The 20,790-nt window shown below is 42.3% G+C and overlaps 1 protein-coding gene across 3 annotated transcripts in view; it reads right to left on the bottom strand.

Annotated features, from left to right (window-relative positions):
- Positions 1–4,240: 4,240 nt before the first annotated feature.
- NCOA1 (nuclear receptor coactivator 1) overlaps positions 4,241–20,790 on the bottom strand; it is a 1,223,800-nt gene continuing 1,207,250 nt past the window's right edge. For all 3 annotated transcript variants that reach the window (XM_086928021.1, XM_086928023.1, XM_086928022.1), the window contains 3 exons: positions 19,509–19,692; positions 8,336–8,425; positions 4,241–4,535 (listed from right to left, as the gene is read on the bottom strand). In XM_086928021.1, coding sequence (XP_086784147.1) covers positions 4,362–4,535; positions 8,336–8,425; positions 19,509–19,692 — 448 coding nt within the window. In that variant the 3' untranslated portion in view covers positions 4,241–4,361. The remainder of the gene's footprint in view (positions 4,536–8,335; positions 8,426–19,508; positions 19,693–20,790) is intronic.

The raw sequence follows: 20,790 nt of genomic DNA, 5'->3' as shown, positions 1-20,790 counted from the left end.
GTGAAAAGTTCAGAATGTGGTGTGGGACTCCAAATGGGAATGAAAAGATGTGGCAATTACATTAAAACAAGAAAAAGGCTTCCACACCTACGTTCCCATAAATGTTGACTGCAGCAAGATGCATTTGGTATAGTTCTGAATGTGAGATGTATTCAGTGCAATGTATGAACATGCACAGACAAAATACACCCCTCACACCACCCATTGTACAGTGACAACAACTGACCCACTTTGTATGAGGACTATTTGGTATTGACATAGCTCTGCCCTCGTGGCTAACAGCGATTAAAAAGGTGTACTACGCAGTCTTCCTATAAATGGAACGGATAGTGGGTCATTAGTGGCATTTATTTTATTTATTAAGTTTTATATAGGGCTGGTTATACCCGGAGGTATCAGAGCGATTTACGGCATTAGTAGTCACGTGACTTATGATTAGAGTACCCAATTAGTGGAGCTTAATAATAATAATGACAGAAGATCAACAGTAGAGATGTGATCCCTAGTGTCCCTATATCATCAAACAGAGCTTGGGCTTGGTGGTCAGGGTCTCTGGAAAAACTTTACATTACTAGTGTCACGTACGACCACCACTGTATTGGCAGTTTTGTTTACAAGCATTTGGAGATGGAGGGCAGTTTGCAGAGTATTGCAGAAAAGAAACACTAGAAGCCTTTGTTTGCAAAAGATCAGTCCATGTAGCAAACTGCACTGGGTTCAAAAAAGGCTGAAGAGGCTGAGGAGAGAGACCACCCATGGTGGATATGACGGTGGACACTGTATTTTATTTCTAGAACTGATAGAGGTGGGAGTTCATATTCTGCTTCAGTCTACCAGCATGCGTGTCAGCAGCTTGGATCAATAGGGACCCTACAGAGTGCAGTGCAAAGCGAGAGAGAATTAATCTCACCATGGTCTACCTTGGTGCCAGGAGAGATGCAAGTTCATTCCTTCAGTTCATCCCCTGGAGGAGTGACTTTCTCTAACAAGTCTCTGTCCAGTCTGGATTCTTTAAACCCTTTGTCAATTTTTCGCAGGCTGGCCAGTGGGGAATTAGTAGAGAAAAAGAAATGTTATTAAGCCACCACGCGATTAAGGGAGCGAATACAAAATAAAGGCTAGTAATACAAATGTTCTAGTGCTTCCTTTTTTAACCACGCTGCGGTGTGAACAGAGTAAACATTAAAATTTTCATTTTCCATGGACTCTTCTCCATTTGTCAGTTAAAGTGTATTATCAAAGTGTATTTTAAAGTTCTAACACAGCTATTTCATTCAATTGATGTTTCAAGTGTACGAGCAACCTTACAAGCCCGGGCCTGCTCTGCCCTCAATTTACAAAGGTCTATTTATCGAGATCCTGTAACATTGTTTAGTGGATGTGGCCTTACTAAAAAGACCGAGCTGTGGAAGTTAAACTCAAAAAAGGTAAGTCATGCTTGCTGGGTTAGGCTCAACTTGCTCTGAGGAAGGTGATGCTTCAATAGTATATCAAGGATTTGAAATCCTAGCTCTTAATTTAAATACCGTTTTGTCGGTAGACACGCCCTCTTTTTATATGAGGATCATACTTCACTGTACTCAAGACAAGATATCCCTACATGAATCATTGGTTCAATTAATTAAAGAAGTTTGCAAATATGTGACAAACCCACCTGTGCAAATTCTCCTTACACTGCAGTGGATACTCCAGCTCATGCACCTTTGCACTTTGACGCAATCACTCCCTGGTACTAGTAATCAGTTTTGAATTCTAGTGTCATTTGAGACTTTCAGGTTGATAATTTTGGCCTCCCAGGTCAGGACTAAGTAATTTAAAAGTCTGAAGTGCTCAGCTTGCAGACAATAGCTTCACTGTAGATTTTATACAGTAAATTAAGAGGCATGAGCCTTTAGACTGAGCCTGAGGCAACATGATTTGCCCCAAATTCCAAAGGTTCTAAGAACCTTTTATAGGAAAAAAATTGTACAGTTTTTTTTCTTTTTATCTCCCACCTTTTATATGTTGTCTTTTATGGTTCCCCTTTGGTTGTGGTATGGCTGTTGTGCAGTATCACTATGTTCACGTAAGTTGGAGCAACATTCTACTCTTGGAATGAGATTGTTGATGAAGTGGTGAGTTGGCAATTCATCCTTATAGGTTGCCATGACTAGAGTAAATAGTAAAGACTGGAAAAGTGTTTGCGATAATCAATCGATCCGTGATAGTTTCTATTTATTATGAACAGATGCTCTTTCAGCCTTTTTGAGGTGAAAACTCGTTAAAGTCAGACTTCAGATTTCAAGATGAAACTTGAAAGAAATTGCAGAGACGAGGTAGCCTCAGAACACACAAGTGACTTCTCTGTTCATTAGCTAAGTAATAGCAGATTTAAGGACTAGGAAAATGAGTGATGATTAGAGTGACGTAGGGTAATGCCATGCCTTGGAGTGATACAAAATATGCTTAATATGTTAAGAATGCTTTCAATTAGCGACTGGCTTACCTATTTTACATAACTTTTTAGAACGGCTTATCTTGCTCGCCGTTAGCTAGGGAAATTCAGTATTTTTACATTTTTAGGAGGTGGTACAACAGTCTGAATTAAATGACAAAAAACAACAGAGAAACAAGGTTCGGAAAAACAGGTGAATGCAAGTCTCGTGTGTATTGCATAGGTAAGCAGAATGTTTTATGACAAAGAAAGAGGCGTAATCATGGCCTTTTAGGCCAGAACAGAGACAGAATGTGACCCTATTAATTCAGACTGGTATCATCTGGTGAGGTCTAAGGTTGCAGGTTGAGAATATACTTCAGCGCTTCGTTGTTTCCTTGAATAATCCCAAGGGCTTTCCAAATAATCAATATTACTGTGCTGTCCCTCCAAAAGTATCCACTTTATCCTATGTGGCTGGAAATACTTTTTGGCGAGTTACTCCTAGATCCTGTGGTGATTCGTGAATATTACAATTGTCCAGTGATCATGGACACTTTTAATAGTGCACTTTAATGTCCCATTAACTTCCCTACCAAAATCAAAAATGTACTCATACATTCAAAACAATCAATAACTGAGTAATTCTTTAAAATTCTATAAAACGGGCCACATTTTCATAATGTGTTTCGGCTTCCCTATGAGAACATAAGGCAGAATAGGGTCCGAATTGGATTAAATAAGAAAATCATTCATGGGACCAACATACATTATTTTAGGTGATGATCACCTTTGCACAACACCAGTCACTGCGCTCATGCTTACCATCTCAACATATTTTTTTTCAAAAAACACACTCCATTCAAGGCATATAAAAGCAATCCAGCCATTTGCCAACATTGTTTGGAATGCTGTAGTCCCATCAGCATACCGACTATCTTCAGACACGATAAAAGGAAGCTGCAGACATAACTTATTGTAAGTGCAAGAATTATGAAAAAGCACAGACAGACCTCGCATGTTATGATGTAAAGTAATAGATTTGTGAAAATCTAAGTCTAACAGGATCAGACAATTTCCATTTCTTTAGGTTAAAATGCAAACTTAAGTGTACTGCGCTAGCCTAGTGTAATGAGAGGGTTACTTGATTCTTTTAATATATTGATCCGATACATATGTACATTCACAGACAAGACGCCTCCCTCATCATTTACCCTTAAATTATTGCTTTTTAAAAAAATCTCCAAATGTTTTGCCAGGTTTTTTTCTTTCCGAGCCCTGTTAAAATGGACAAATTTCCTCCTCTGCTCTTGGGGGGAGGGCAGTTATTCAAATCTGCCTCAAAGTCATGAAATAGAGGACTGAAAAATCAATCTCTTAAAAATCCACAGTCACCACCGCTAGGAAAAAATGATGATTGTACATACGACCAAGATGCAGGGGTGTTTTTTGAGAGATAACAAATGGCTTTCAGTGGGAGAAGCTTAAGTGTCCCGCTCTTCCCCGTAGTCTGTTGCCCCTGGTGTACAAAGGTGCGTTTTTTCGCCAGTCTTGGAGTCAGTGACAGATCCAGCTGAAACTGAGTGCATACAATTCTTAGGGTCTTCCTTCCTGTGCCTTCCCGTCCGCAATCAGAAGTGCCAGCAACCGATTAGAAAAATAGGAAATGTTTCTCTTTTGGCTCAAGGAATGGACTGCCTGGCCCTGTAACGTCTAGGAACATTCGAATGTGGTTGCAAAACCACAAAACACATTAAAAAGTTAACAAAAACAAAAATAAAACAAACCAAAAATACCTCTTTGTTCCACAAACTACCGACCCGAAGAATGGCTGCGGATTGAGATATCAAAAATCTCAGAAAAATATAATATATATATTTATATATATATATATATCTGTTAATGAATTTCACATTCCTTGCTTCCCCTCCTTTCTTTTGGAAAGTGGCTACTCAGTGAGCAGTTGCTGGAGGAGGCTCTTCTGCTGGGCCTGAGGCGTTGTAGAGCCAGAAGAGGTGCTCTTCTGTGATCCCATTGGACCGCCGGATTGATTCAGGTAGGAATCCCCACCGACTAGATTCACTGTGCACTGGACGTCAGCAAAGACCTGGACCTGCTGCACCTGCCAGGAGAGAAAAGACTGGAATAAGGGAGAGGGAAAAAAGAAAAGCCCCTTTCTTACTGTCAAGACACGTGGGCCAATACAATGATCTAGCTACCAATGCTGCAGGCACGTGCATGGCTTCCAGTTCTATACACACACATTTACTCGCTTTTCTAAATCATGTAGAGTACATTTGCATCCTAGAATACCACTAAAGGGACCATCGGATAGTTATGTTTTTCAAATATGTTTTATTGTTACCCATCAACGTTCAAAACTCATTTTTTCATAATACAGATAAAAGTGCAAGAATTCAAACTCTACCCTTAGTCAACACTCATGAATGGAAAAATTAAACATTCACAGAAAGCCTTCTTTTAGGTAGCTTTAATATTTTGCCCTGCAATTTCATAAAATAAATGGGAAAAAATAGGCGTCCACATTTTCTAACTGAGCAAAAAAAATCCTCTGAGATTAAACTATATTCTTAGAATGCAGAGCACAGGTGGAGAACAGCAACAGGGGTTCTAAGCACTTACGGTGTCCCTGATCCAAATAGCAATAATATGTTATATAAAAATCTGTGATTCAGAATCATAATGACAAAGGTCAAGGGAACTAATTATTCACATGAAGTACAGGCTCTCACACTGCTTTTAAGGTTCCAACTTGTAAGAAAGATTTCCCTTCACCCACAACATTGGAAGTAGATGTCGTACATTAGTAAGGCAGAACCTGCTTTCCAATAACTTGAAACACATCTCAGGGAGCATTTACATGGTGATAGCTTACTTACCCAGCCTTCATTAGAGTAACCCCATCAGTTATTCTTGTTCATCCAATGCAACTATCGAATTAATGCAGCTTAGGGTGTAATGTAAATATTTTAAATGTAATGGATTCACACTAGTCTTTAGGGAAAACAAAGGCTGCTGATCACAGCTAGACAAAGCATTAGTCTAAAACCATTTGAAAGCCTTTTATTAAAGCTTTTCACTGGCTCCCCTTTGTAGAGAACAGGATATAAGTTTAAAATCTTCCGTGCTATGCACAAGGCCTCATAGAATATGGATCTATGCTAGATACCGAAGCTGGCCCTCACTAGGTGGCAACCAGTGACCTCAGATCAGCAAAATAGCACATTATCTGTCAATCTAAGAGCACAAAAAGAGGAGAGGGACACTAAGAGCTCTGATTTCAGTCAGTTTCAGCAAAGCATTTACAAAGAACTGTTTGAGAAAGACACAATGACATTGAAAACCAGGGAGGAAACGCGTGTTGTGGCTATTATCCATAATTCCTGCCAGTGCTACTGTTCTATTCTACAAACGGTCCAAGAAGTACTACTCAAGCCCATCCTCGATTTTACGGCCACAGTCAGAGACATAGAGACACACGATGGAAAAGGGAGTAACTTTGAAAGCTGAGGAAAGGACTACCCTCAGATTGTGGCCACCCTGCAGCTGTAATCAAGTAGCACTACAATTTCGGCATGCACAGGGAAGAGCCTTTGAAGAGGACCAGAGAGAAAGAGATGCTGCCTTATTCCTGGACTGAACTGCTATTGGATTACAAAACCAATAGTAACCCCGCCACATATTGCAATATCCCTAAACCTACACCCCCTCCCCCCCTCAGCTTTAAAGCTAGATGAGAATGACCTGTATCCAGATCTCGTTCTAATAAGATCATTCTTAAAATATTTTATTACCATTAAATTACTACATAAAATTAACTGTGAAAGAGGATGGGATACAAATCCATTAATTCATATTTGTTCCTAAAATAATCTCTAGGGTTCTAATAGACTTACTGAGTTGAATTGAATTTACTAGGGTGATGGAGGGTAGAAAGGATGGCAGACAAAAATACTGGGGCTTCAGTCCATGAATTACAAATTATGGAAAATAATCTTTGAGACGTCTGAAGAACTACTGACTTATGTCGGCATATGAAGGTAAAAGCGCTACAAGTTTATGTGTTATTGTTAAAAGTGCGGTGGATGATATGGATGTTGTATAACTGCAGTCATGGCTGGCAACCCAGAACACTCCTAATGGTGAGGGGGCTGAGGTGGAGAGTCATTAATCATAGGTATCTTTTAGGAAGCAGGTCTTTGAAAAAATGAGTTTTAGTATTATAATGTGCGAGTGTGGATAACAACTAATGGTTTGGAAAGACCAATTTCATTAATGTCCTTCAACAAAGCAATGTCTCTGTGACCTTCCATGCCAATCCCAGCAGACAGAAGGGCTCAAACACAAACTTTCGGATTCCTAAAGACAGAATTGTTACAAAGGGACCTAAAGAGACCGATACTAGTAAAGCAAAGTGTTGAAAATCATTTAAAAAATACAGAAAGTGTGGTATCATAGAGGAATGCTCTGTGTGTTAATTATAAGCCACTTCCATCGTTTCTCCTGTGATGATGCCTAGCAATGTATGATGTCACAAAGAAGAGGGAAACTCAACATGTGTCCCTAAATTTAGAGAGCACTTAAAACCATAACAGCTCTTTGGGTTGCAGACAGCGTCTTGTTTCAGATCGACTATTCTACTATAATCTCCAACACATTTTCTATTGCATCACAGCGTATTTTCTTTTAGCATTTAACTGATATAAAAATTGCAACATGATACACTTATTTGTACAAGAACAACTCGTTTCGCAAAATTCCTAAAAAAATAGATAGATGAAAAGGCAGCATATAAGGTCATGTACAACACTTGTAGCTAGATTTCCTCAGTTTTGCAGTCTTAGGACATTAAACAGTGGGATGAGATCACTGCGAAGGATGCAGACTTCAGATTCTCCCAGCAAGCACATAATCCAGAGATATCCCTCATGCCATGAGCCCCTGAGTCTTATTTACAGCAGACTCAGCTGCGTTTCCAGAGCATCAGGGAAAGCAGAGAGAATGTTGACTTCTTTGAACCAGCCTTAGCCGTTAGGCTACTCACAATATCCACTTGTAATCAGCTTGGCAAAGAAGGGCAGCGACAATGTCAATCGCAAATTCGGAGAGCTTCTACAGGCACGTACCGCAGACAATACAAGCAAGCGGGGTGTTAAAAAATAAAAGGCACTGGTTGACGAGAAGGGTGTGTGTAGTTGAATCCTAACTGGAGTCACTCATCCTCTTTGGATCAGCTCCTGATTAAAGTAGTGGAGTCGCGTCCTGTTCAGTGCATGCAATTATGCTCCAGCCTGGGCAGGATTTAGAAAACTCCTACAAGATGGATGTCACTTTGAAGCCAGTAGTAAAAGTGAAGGCCAGTTGGAGGGCGCCAGAACTTACAGGGACACGTAGGAGGTGATAATGTTGCTCTGCGCTATTAAGAAGAGACGGCAGCGCAAGGGAGATTCCAGGAAAAGGCATGTAATGTAAGTGTCCATGCTCATTACTTTGTACAGAGGAACAGAAGTTTGTTTTCCATCATGGGATTCCAGTGCCGGGGAAGTCGGATATTTACACTGGTCTCTTATGTCATCATCTCAAAAAAATATGCAGTAGAATCTGACAGGAGATAAGGACAGCTGGGCCCTTCTAGACTGCCCATTTCATTGCTACTTTTGACACACGATTACATGTGCCACCCTCTGAGATGTAAACTCACAGCAACAATCCCCTGCCTCTCACCCACCGGCACTCGAAGGCGTCCACTAAATCATCATTGTCCACCTACTACCTCGTCCTGTGCTCAGCACGAGGGTTTCAGTCAATGCTTCTCTCTGAGTGGTGCCTTGTAGATTTCCAAGATCATGACATAAAAAAATAATAGTTAAGATGTTCCATGGCTGCTCCCCTCTGACTGACCTGAGCTCCATCAGACTCTGTTTTCAGAAGATCACTAGAAGACAGCTGATTGCAGTAAAGTCCTGCTGGTCGCAGTGCTGAATCGTTTACCTGTAACAACAAAACGTGATCTGTATTCAGTAATGCAGCAATAACAAGGATGGCATTCTCCTGCAATGCAGCAGCGCTCCTGCCACTGTTAGAAGATAGCTGATGAGCAAAGAAGAGAAATAATTCAACAGTTATGTGAGATGATAGGAAACATTATAATGTATTGACATTCCTCTAAAATATTGAGGACCTTCACCATAGTTAGCGTACTACAAAATAAAACAGGGATGGTTTGATTTCATGGACGAGAAATTTCAAAACGTAGCACAGTGCAGAGTTAGTTCAGCCACTAACTAATAAGATTTAAAGTCAGACTGCTTATTAAAGCCATGTTATATTTACTTCCATCAGAAAATAATTTGTGATATAACAAATATTAATTAACCTAAAAATGTCAGTGGAAGCAATACTGTTTATGGCTATGAGCTGAAGCACACTGCAATTAGCCAAGTATGCGGAGTTTTAATAATCAAAACTACCCAACGTTGCCCTACTCATGAAATAACAAAAGTTGTCACAGATCACTGGTGACACACACCATCACTGACAATCAGTGGCATCACTGAAGCTGGTGTAATGCCCCTGCACCCTACAGTACACTAGGCTCAAACTCTTTCTGTGCACAACAGGGTTTCAGTTTGGGCACAGGAGCTGGGTTTCAGATGACCACCTCTTTTGCCTCAACTAAGAGGCTTTTTTTGGCCCGGCCATGCAAGCAGCACCACTGACACTAGGGACCACTGGTCTCAGGGTATGGCTTTCGGACACAGCACCTATACTGCCAGTACCCGCTGGCATAGAGCTTATAGGTATGTATGTGGACAGGTATCTGCAGCAAGCCGACCTTCAGAAAGGCACTGTGCTCAGAACCCCTTCGCCTGACTACACAGTTCATTTATGTGCAAAGACTAGTTTTCAAAGGCTGGTGCATTGAGTATAGCAGCCAGACTATGCTGGACTGGCATACCAGGCTTCAGGCATTTCCCCAGGGTCTGGAAGAGAAGGGACCAGTTGTGTTCCTTGGAGCTGGTTTATCGCTGACCTGAGGGCACTGTGTTTGCAGCTGGTGATTTTAAACCTACAACAATTTGCGGGGTTCCTTTTATACCAGCAGTTTTCAGGCAACTATAAAAATATCAAGGTAACTGGTGATTAATGTAACTGCTGGAGAGGGATCAGAGTTTTGTCTAGTGGCAGTTTTGACCCACCTAAAGCAGAACAGAGGGTTAACATGCCTGCTGCAAAGAACGTGTACCATGCAGATCACATAACTGTATTTTATGTGGCTAGCTCAGTGGGTTTCTGCTTTTGCCCTACAGATCCTTTTGTTACTTGCAGTTCACACGTTACAATTGTAACATAGCACAGTGAGCTATAAACTGCCATCAAAGAGCAGCCTAAAATCTCGATGGTACAGGTTAGAAAGTTATGTTTTTTACCAGTCTTTCATTATCCTAATGTTGCTAAAACGGGTTTGGTTGGGTAGAAATATTGTATTATTATTAAAGCCAGCTACAGTGTTAGTTTTGAATTTTGAGTTTGTGCTTCTCCAGACCAAGCACATTTAAAAAATGCCTAGCAGTATGAAAGATTTGAATCCTACAATTGATTTTGTTTCTGTATGTGTGTGTGATGTAAAGTGCTCTGGCACCTTACACTGGTATGAGAGGTGCTATAAAGTAAATGAAATACTTGTCAGAGAGGGCTATGGAGAGACGAGGGGCTGTGTTGGAGAATGCTAATGAGGGAATCTGTGGAGGTTATGGGAGATGGGGTGCCAAAAAATATTGTCACACCGGCCGCCTCCAGCGCTAAAGTCGTCCCTGCTGTGCAGCTTATTGGGGGCTGGGGGAGGTTGGTCTTTCATACTGTTCTCAGCTTCTTGTCTGTGCTTAACAGTGTATGTGTGCACTTATGTTATACTGAAATTCATGTTTCATACTTAATATCTTATTTTGTATGTTCTCCGTAAGAATGTCTGTGGGTATGACTGGGTATCCTGGTGCACTGTAAGGTCATCATTTACTATAGAACAACTAAATATATATAATAAAAACATGTGTTGTAGAATGCACCATTTAACCTAAATGTTCTTAGATGGGTAACCCCCCAAACTAGGGTGACCAGATTTGGAGAAAGCAAAACCGGGACAGGCCAGGCATAAAAGTAGGACTAAAGCCTTTAGCCTTCTTTTTTTTGTTATGTCTGGCCTGTCCCGATTTTGTGTGTGTGTGTATATATATATATATATATATATATATATATATATATATATATATATATATATATATATATATATATATATATATATATATATATACACACATATATATATATATACACATATATACATATACATATACATATATACATACATATTTATATACACATACATATATATATATATACACATATATATATATACACATATATATATATATACACATATATATATATACACATATATATATATATATATATATATACATATATATATATATACACATTATATATATACACATACACACACATATATATACACACATATTATATATATATATATACACACACACATTATATATATATACACACACACACACACATGTATATATACACACACACATATATATACACACACACACACGTATATATACACACACACACACATGTATATATACACACACACATATATATATATATATACACACACACACACACATATATATATATATACACACACACATATATATATATATACACACACACATATATATATATACACACACACATATATATATATATATACACACACACATATATATATATATTCACTGAAAAAACCATAGGTTATAGACCATATATAGTTAGGGATTAGCATTTAAAAAACCTTATTTTATTTGCACAAAACCATTGAAATTCCATATATAGTTAGTTGCACTAACTATATATCGCGGACCCGCAATCCACTGCTAATGATGTCACATATTACATCATTCATGACATGGTCAGTGACATCACTGATGACATCACTGATGACATCTCAAATGACATCACTGATGACATCACTGATGACATCTCAAATGACATCACTGATGACATCACTGACATCTCATTTGACATTACTGATTACATCACTGATGATATCATTTATGTGATAATACATCTTCAGACTCTAATATAACCTTTGATACACTCAGTGTAAACAGGCACTCACAGACTGTCACACATCCATGGAGTTACTCACACACCTATTCAGTCATGCAAAGAATCAATCACATCTCCATTTCCTTAACTATACAGTTATACACACCTTACTTATTCAAACATATACTAACACATATTTACTCTCTTATACAATCCTTGATACAAGTTCACAATGATTCATACAGCCACTCTCACATTCACTGACTCTTATGTTCAGTTATTTATATATGTCAACTCTCACATGGAGTGTGTTTTACATATGTACTTACTTTGACATGTAGAACTGAGATATCCATTCACTCACCAATATACTCATGCACACAGTCAACTGTCCATACAGCTGTTTCTACATGCACTTTTGAACCCATACACCTAGGGAATCAACCGCTCACACATCTATGCACAGAGTTATACACCTCCCAGCCACCCACACACACACTCAGTCTCCCATACAAATACTTGGGCAACCATTCAATAACCCATATAGTTACTGATATAGCTACTGATTTAAACATGCAGCAGTTTACAGAAGAACATAAATATTGATTGCCAAATTAAGACACTTTAATCACTAACCCATGCACTCAGTGAGACACATTTAATCATTCTCTCATACAGTCAGTCATGCACCTACTAAATCCTTCATCCAGACACTTATACATCCACTCATTCTTCAATATGTAAGACATATTTTAACTTTACAGAAACATACAGTCACTGGGTGTTGTCATCAGTGATGTCATCAGTGATGTCATTTGAGATGTCATCAGTGATGTCATCAGTGATGTCACTGACCATGTCATGAATGATGTAATATGTGACATCATTAGCAGTGGATTGCGGGTCCGCGATATATAGTTAGTGCAACTAACTATATATGGAATTTCAATGGTTTTGTGCAAATAAAATAAGGTTTTTTAAATGCTAATCCCTAACTATATATGGTCTATAACCTATGGTTTTTTCAGTGAATTTTCAAGGTTTTGTAAATGCAAATTCCTAACTATATATGGTCTATAACCTATGGTTTTTTCTGTGAATTTCATTGGTTTTTTAAAAGCTAATATCTATAGCTGTAAAATATATTCTTTATTAAGTGACGTATCACGTAGCCCGTGAGACGCCTCATGATGCATCGCATAACCGTGACGTATCGTCTCTGCAGCGCAAACCAAACCCAAAACGTAAGCGCGCCAGAACACGCTTAAAGATATATATATATTTTTTTAACCTTAATTAGACAAAATCCACACGTGCACATATCACAAACGTTCAAAAAACACAATATGTCGAACTCCCGTTACGCTGCCGGTTAGCTGCCCGGTTAACGTACCAGGAAGCACCTTTACCGCGAAAAATCGCAAATTTTTTTTTTCACCCCCCAGGGAACTTTAATAGCCCCCTCATCAATCCTAGGGGTTCAGAAGGGGTCTGCCTTACCCCTTTCATTCATTTACACCTTTTTTTTTTCCACCTCTTGTCTCTCGATCCCACAGAGAGACAAGATGGCGGCCGCTCCAGACTGTTTACAATGATAACAGCCAATCAGCTTCTCCTCAGACTCCCGTTACACTGCCGATTAGCTTCCCGGTAGCTGCCCGGTTAGCTGCCCAGTTCGCGTACCAAGACGCGTCTCTACGGCGAAAAAATCGGATTTTTTTGTTTGTTTTTTTTTTGGCCCCACGTGGCTTTATAATATCCCCCTCATCAATCCTAGGGGGTCAGAAGGGGTCTACCTTGCCCTCTTTCCTTCATTTCCCCCTTTGTTTTGGCCTCCTCTTGTCTCTCGATCCTACCGAGAGACAAGATGGCGGCCGCTCCGGACTGTTTACAATATTGACAGCCAATCAGCTACTCCTCAGACTCCCGTTACACTGCCGGTTAGCTTCCCGGTTAGCTGCCCGGTTCGCGTACCAAGACGCGTCTCTACGGCGAAAAAATCTGTTTTTTTTTTTTTTTTTTGTGTTACACTGCCGGTTAGCTTCCCGGTTAGCTGCCCGGTTAGCTGCCCGGTTCGCGTACCAAGACGCGTCTCTACGGCGAAAAAATCGGTTTGTTTTTTTTTTTTTTTGGGTTACACTGCCGGTTAGCTTCCCGGTTAGCTGCCCGGTTAGCTGCCCGGTTCGCGAACCAAGACGCGTCCCTACGGCGAAAAAATCGGAATTTATTATTTTTTTTTTTTGGGTTACACTGACGGTTAGCTTCCCGGTTAGCTGCCCGGTTCGCGAACCAAGACGCGTCTCTACGGCGAAAAAATCGGATTTTTTTTTTTTTTTTTTTGGGCCCGGCGTGGCTCTATAATATCCCCCTCATCAATCCTAGGGGGTCAGAAGGGGTCTACCTTGCCCCCTTTCCTTCATTTCCCCCTTTGTTTTGGCCTCCTCTTGTCTCTCGATCCTACCGAGAGACAAGATGGCGGCCGCTCCGGACTGTTTAGAATGTTGACAGACACCGGAGAGCCAATCAGCTTCGCTTCGCAAAGTTCCGATACGCGAAAAGTTCGCGAACCGGAGCGCTGCCCGGAGCGCTGTTACAGATATATATCTTGTTTTAAACGTTAATTTCTCAAAATCCACTGAAGCACATATATTGAGACCTAGCAAAGGCACATCGGGCTAACAGTCCCTACAATTTTGCCAAGTTTCGTGCAAATCCATTCAGCCGTTCGAGCTAAAAGTGAGTCCAACCGCCCTATGGAAAACTCAATGCAAAAAACGCGTTTTGGGACCCCCCTTTTTTCTCAGCCCCCCCTTGACGAAACCCCACCAAATTTTCAGGGGCTGCTCAGAAACAAAATGTGCCATTTTCCTGAAAATTTCAGCCGATTCCGTCCACAAACGCCAAAGTTATTAGGCATAGAATTTTCAAAAGTTCCATAGAGAAAAAATCCTAACTATATATACCTACTGGCTATCGCCAGTAGGTAATATACACACATATATATATATATATATATATATACACACACACATATATATATGTATACACACACACATATATATGCACCCAAAAAAATGTGCTTGCACTTGTCCAGGCTTTTAAATTAGCAGGTTTATTTTCAAAATGCCATTGCTACTAACAGCACTCTGTTCCACCTACGCGTTTTGACCAACAGGTCTTGGTCACTGAAAACTGCCGACTGAGACTGTCTGCACGCACATTCAGAACTCCGGCCAGATGATTTTCCATCAGACAAATCTGATGATCCTGAACCCAGAGACGCAGAGCCTCTCTGCAGAGACACTGCGACCCTACTCCACCCTGCTTGTTCACATACCACATCGCGGTGGTGTTGTCCGTCAGGACCTGAACCGACCACCCGCGAAGGGAGGGAGAAAGGCCTTGAGCACCAGACGTATCGCCAGCAATTCTAGAAGGTTGATGTGAAGCAACCTTTCCTCTGGAGACCAAAGACCCTTGATCTCCAGATCCTCCAGATGAGCACCCCACCCTAGAGTGGACTCATCCGTTATCACTGTGGCCACCGCTGGGGGAAGTTGAAAAGGCTTTCCTTGAGACAGATTGCCCTCCACACTCCACCAAGATAGATCCGCTGCAGTTTCTGTGGAGATCCTGACAGACTCCCTGAGATCTCCGTTGTGTTGATACCACTGCCTGCGGAGGCACCACTTGAGTGCCCTCATATGCCAGCATGCATGGTTGACCAACAGAATGCATGAAGCCATCAGACCAAGCAGACGAAGGACCTTAAGGACTGGAACAACCGCTCCATTGTGAAATAAAGGAACCTGTATGTTGCGAATCCTTTGAGGTGGAGGGAATGCCCGACATACATTAGTATCCAGTACTGCACCTATGAACAGGTTGTGCTGGGAGGGCAACAGGTGAGATTTGGGTACTTTTATTGAAAAACCCAACCTGTGCAACAACAGAGTTGTGACTTGCAAATGATGGAGCACTTTCTCCGGAGATTCCGCTTTGATCAGCCAATCGTCCAGATAAGGAAATACCGGAACCCCTGCCCTTCTGAGATGTGCAGCCACCACGGCCATCACCTTGGTGAAGACTTGAGGCGCAGTAGTAAGCCCAAACGGAAGGACAGCAAACTGGTAGTGCTGCGACCCCACCGTAAAACGGAGATACTTTCTGTGCGACTTCAGAATGGGGATGTGGTAATACGCATCCTGAAAGTCGATCGACACCATCCAGTCTTCTTCCTGCAGCGCTTGAAGAACCACGCAAGGGTGAGCATCTTGAACTTCTCCTGCTTCAGGTAAAGGTTCAAGATCCTGAGATCCAGGATTGGACGAAGTCTGCCATCCTTCTTGGGGATCAAGAAATACCGGGAGTAGCACCCATGACTCCTCTCCTGCTCTAGAAGCCAGGACTTCTTCCTGCAAGAGCAGTAGGTGGTCCTCAGCACAAAAACCTTGGCAAGGAGGGTAATTGGGGGGAAATTCCCGAAAGGGAAGAGCATGCCCATTCTCCACAAGATTGAGAACCCAAAGATCCGATGTAATCAATTCCCACTCTCGTAGAAAATGTGTAAGCCGGCCCCCACTGGGCCCACATGATCCGGAATGGCGGATATAGGGCTGCTTTGCTGTGGTGGCAGGGGGTTGGGAAGAGGTAGAGGAGGAGGAGGATTGACGACCCCTAGGACGAGCTCTTTGCCTGCCTCTGTACAACTTGTACAGCATATTTTGCTGCTGCTGCTGTTGAGGCTGCATGTAGGTCCGAAAGGAAGACCTGCCAAAACCTCTGAACCTCTTCACCGCAGTACCTCTGGACTGCAGGCCCAAAGATCTCGCTGTCGCTCTGCTGTCCATGAACCTTTCTAAAGCAGCATCAGCTTTCTTTCCAAACAATCCTGACCCATCAAAGGGCAAATCCATCAAGGTAGCTTAGAAATCCGCAGAGAATTCAGGGGATTTAAGCCACGCCGCTCTTCTTGTGGCCACTGAAGAACCCATCATTCTGGCCACCGAGTCAGCAGTGTCCAGACCACTCTGAATGACCTGTCTAGCGGCAGCCTGAGTGTCAACAATAACTTCTTGAAAAACCTTCCTAGCCCCCCCAGGAAGCTTTGGAACCAGCAGTTTGACTGTATCCATCAATGCATGGATATAACGTCCCATAAGACAAGTTGCATTAGTCGATTTGAGCGCCATGCTTGCCGAGGAAAATACTTTTTTAGCAGCCTGGGCCTGCTTCTTTGATTCCTTATCCCCAGGAACCTGTGGAAAAGCGCCCGCAGATTTTTTCGAGCCGGCCGCCTGAACAACCAAGCTCTCCGGCAAGGGGTGTGTGGATAAAAAGTCCGGGTCACCAGGCACCACCCTGTACCTTCTTGCAACCGCCCTTGAAACAGCATGGCTGTAAGCGGTCTTTTCCAAACCTCAAATATAGGCTCCGCCTAAGCATCATTGAAAGGGAGCATAGGCTCGACCACAGAGGAAGGCGAATGAAGGACTTCAGTTAGTATATTAGCTTTATACTCTGCAGTAGAAAGAGTTAAATTCAACAAGTCTGTAGCCTTCCTTATAACCATGTGATAAGGTGTCACATCCTTAGAAGGGGCGTCAGAAACAGAGGCCAAATCTCAATCAGGAGACAGTTCAAGACCACTAGCCTCTCTCAGATCACCGAAAAGATCTTCTAAATCCTGAAGCTCACCCTCTTCCATTTCTGCGTCACGGTACCTCTGCTCTTCCAGAAGTCTCTGTGCCTCACGCCTCGACCTCTCCTTCATAAATGAAGTCGACGGATCCGGAATCGACTATGTCGGTGCCGGTGGCGGCGTCGAACATGAAGCCGGAGGACCAGACCGCTGAGCACGAGGTCGGATCGGATTCAGCAACGGCGTCGAGGGTGTCGGCGTCGATGGTCTTGGCGTCGAAGGTTTCGGCGTCGAAAAAAGCCAAGGTGGCGTCTGAGCCGGCATAAATGGCATAAAAGGCGCAGGAGCGTAAGTCTGGGGGATACCCAGATTGTATTCTAATGGACCCGTGGGACCAACCGGTGCTCCAGAGGGGTACATAGCCCTGGAATACACTCCATACATTGCATTCAGGAACTGAGTAGGGTCCTGACCTGGAGCAGGAAAAGCTGGATATGAGCCCACAGGCTGCTCTCGAGGGAGCGGAGTCTTCTCGACTTCGACATCCACCTCAGGCTGATGCACCAGGTCGACGAATCCGCAGGCAACAAAGCCTCCTCTTCTCCTCCATCTTCATCTTCTCCCTCACCCTCCTGGTCAGAAGAATGAGTTGGAGCCGGAGAAGAATTCGTCATCGGCTTCGGTGAATGAACAGGCGAATTCACCATCGAAGACTTGAACCTCCGGAGTCGGAGCCTCCTCATCCTTGCGAAGTAACTTCACCTGCGACTTCAGTCTCGAACTCGAGTCCTTCACAGAGTGATGACGAGACTCATGAGACCTCTTCTTGTGCTTCTTCCTCGAGAACTTCGAAGCATGCCCCGAAGACGACCTCGACCGACGAGTCTGTGACCTCGACCTCTTCTTGTCCTTACTGCTCTTCAACTTTGCAACAAGGAGTTTCGCCTCCCTCTCACAGAGAGCCTTAGGATTCATTTTCTTACAGGATGAACAATCCTCGACTTCATGGTTCGAACTCAAACACCAAACACAGCATTCGTGCAGATCCGTAATGGACATCGTCTTGCCGCACTCTCCGCAGGGCTTGGATCCAGTCTTCTCGACACAAAGAAGCAAAAGGACACCAAAATGAAACAAACAGTAACAAAGTTACCAACAGCTACAGAGGATCCCTAGAAACCGTTAGTGTTGACGACGCAAAAAAAAGGGAACTGACGTCATCTCGCCGGAGTGGGCCTATTATGGAGTCGGTGACGTCAGCGGAGTCGCGCGCGATGTCGTGCCTCTGCGACGTCGCCCACGTCGGTGTGCAGCTACAAAAGAATTTCCAAATGTTGCTGACGCAAGGGGATATTCACAAGGTGAGGAATCCACTGGCAGATGTATCCATCAGAAATGGCATGCAATGCTACTAGTGATTTTCTAAATATCTCTTGTGACTCTATCAGTGATATCATTTGTGAGGCCATGATCCATGGATTTTGGGAATGGAAAGTGGCTATGGTTGCATAGCTCGCCAGGCCTGCCTACATTCAGTGTTTTAGGTGTTGGAACTTCATCTCAACTTTCTTTCAGGTTCTAGTTTTCAGGGAGAATTTGTATGGGTTTAACACAGATCTTATTTCGTGATGCAAATTAGAAACCACAGCTTTGCTTTAACAAAGTCTTTTCTGTGACTTTTCTAGTTGGATTAGGATACATTTCAGTAACTACCTGCTGGCACTGGTTACGGAGCGTGTTTTTTTTTACATCATCCTCTGCCCAGTCTAGAGCCATCGGGGAATTACACACATTTTCTATAATTAGCATGCTGTGAAATGGTTTAATCCAAGGTACACAACATAACAGAGGTGAATCAGAATGCAAGGGTAGCGGTCTGCTGATCAGATATTAACAGTACACTGTATACTTGAACAGTCATGCTACACACGTGCCCAGGATCCCTAGATCTGAACGAGAACAAGTTTTCCTGCATTATTACCTGTCCCAGATCTTTTACTTGCTGTACAAATGTCCTTTTATTAGTAGTACATCCTGTTGCTTTTTTCACATGTCGTGTTTTATAAAATTAATTATTTAATTTTAATGCATATGAATACCATATAAAAATGTTTTATTGGTGTTACGAACATATTTTTTCCAAACACAAATAATTTGAGCTATCGCAAATCACAAACTAGTTGTTCCCTAATTAATGGAACATGGCTTCAATCAAAAATGAATAGGCAGACTTTTAGTTCCTCCTATCTCCTTAGTTCAAGGGCAATATTTCATGATGGAAGAGTATGTTCTACTTACCGGCTCCGAGCACAGGGAATTCAACGATGGCATCTGCATGGAGTTCATCTGCATTTGGCCAGTCATTGGGTTCATGTTTTGGACATTTGTGTTTCCTCCAGCCATGGACACTGTGATGCTCATGTTGTTGTACATGCCTTGTTGAGAAGGCGTGGGCTGACCCTGCCCGGACTGACTGAACAAACTGTAAAAGCAAAAGTTGAGGATGAATGCATGTCATGCTTCTTATGGCATATATCATGCTCTACATAAACCCATACAGTGAGTAGAAATGTACAGAGTTTTTACTATACCAGACCAGACTCTGATAGGACAAATAAGGAACAAATGACCCATCTGACTTTACATTCCCTATGTCATGCCTGTCGGATTCATGGAAGCAAGACGTGGTTGGCAATGGTTGGCAGAAAGGAGTACACGGGCTTTGGAGCATGCGCAGTAGCCGCGTATGCGCGGTAGTGTAGTGTTGTAGCCTTAAGCCTGCCCCAAACCCACAGGAAACGCTTCGCGTTTAGCCAGTGTGTTACCCTTGTCGTTCCGGGTCATGGGTTGGCGTCCGAGGAGCTAGTGGTTCGCGTTTGCTGTCTATGTCCGTTAGGCTATTGAGAGCCAGTTTCTGGAGTTCGTAAGTTCGTAGGAGCGGCTTGCTTCTATTTTGAATTGTTTTCTTTGTTCTCGTTTGCCCCGTGTTCTTGGATTTATGCTATGGACACTAGCGGTGGTCCTAGTTATTGAATTGTCTTTTGTCGGAGCTTGTTCTAAAGCCAATTGCCACGTATTAGTGTGGTGTCCTTTGAGTTCATTTTACCTAAGCTTGTTATTAGGTGAAGGAGATTTGTTTAGGCGTTTTCACTTTGTAAAACTGGTGAGTGGCACAAACAACCAGAGATACTATAAGTGTATATAAGTGTGCACCATTCATAAGGTTGTTTCATATTTAAATTACAGATACTGGATAGTATCTACCCAGTCATACCTTCAATATCCCAGAACATTTCCTATGTTATAAGCTTTCTCCACATTGCAAAAGGTACAGATATATTACATCACTCTTCTTACTTTGGGAACAACAAGGGAGGGGATAGTTTGCACTAATTGTTCTTGTATTTTATTGCAGTACCCCTACCAGAGGAGAAAACCTCATCTGAGCGGAAGACCAGTGTGGAGCGCCACTTTTTCTTTCCCTTTCTTCCCTTGTTTTGTTCCCCTGTGTTCCCCTTGGTCACTTGTCGGGTGTTAGTGCCTCTTCCTGGCGCCCGGGGGGTGACGGGGGGGAGACAGG

Source organism: Lissotriton vulgaris, chromosome 6 (genome assembly GCF_964263255.1).
Source record: "Lissotriton vulgaris chromosome 6, aLisVul1.2, whole genome shotgun sequence".
Lineage (NCBI taxonomy): Eukaryota > Metazoa > Chordata > Amphibia > Caudata > Salamandridae > Lissotriton > Lissotriton vulgaris.
Note: the sequence above shows the minus strand (reverse complement) of the source record. Positions and strands in the feature narration are given on the sequence as shown.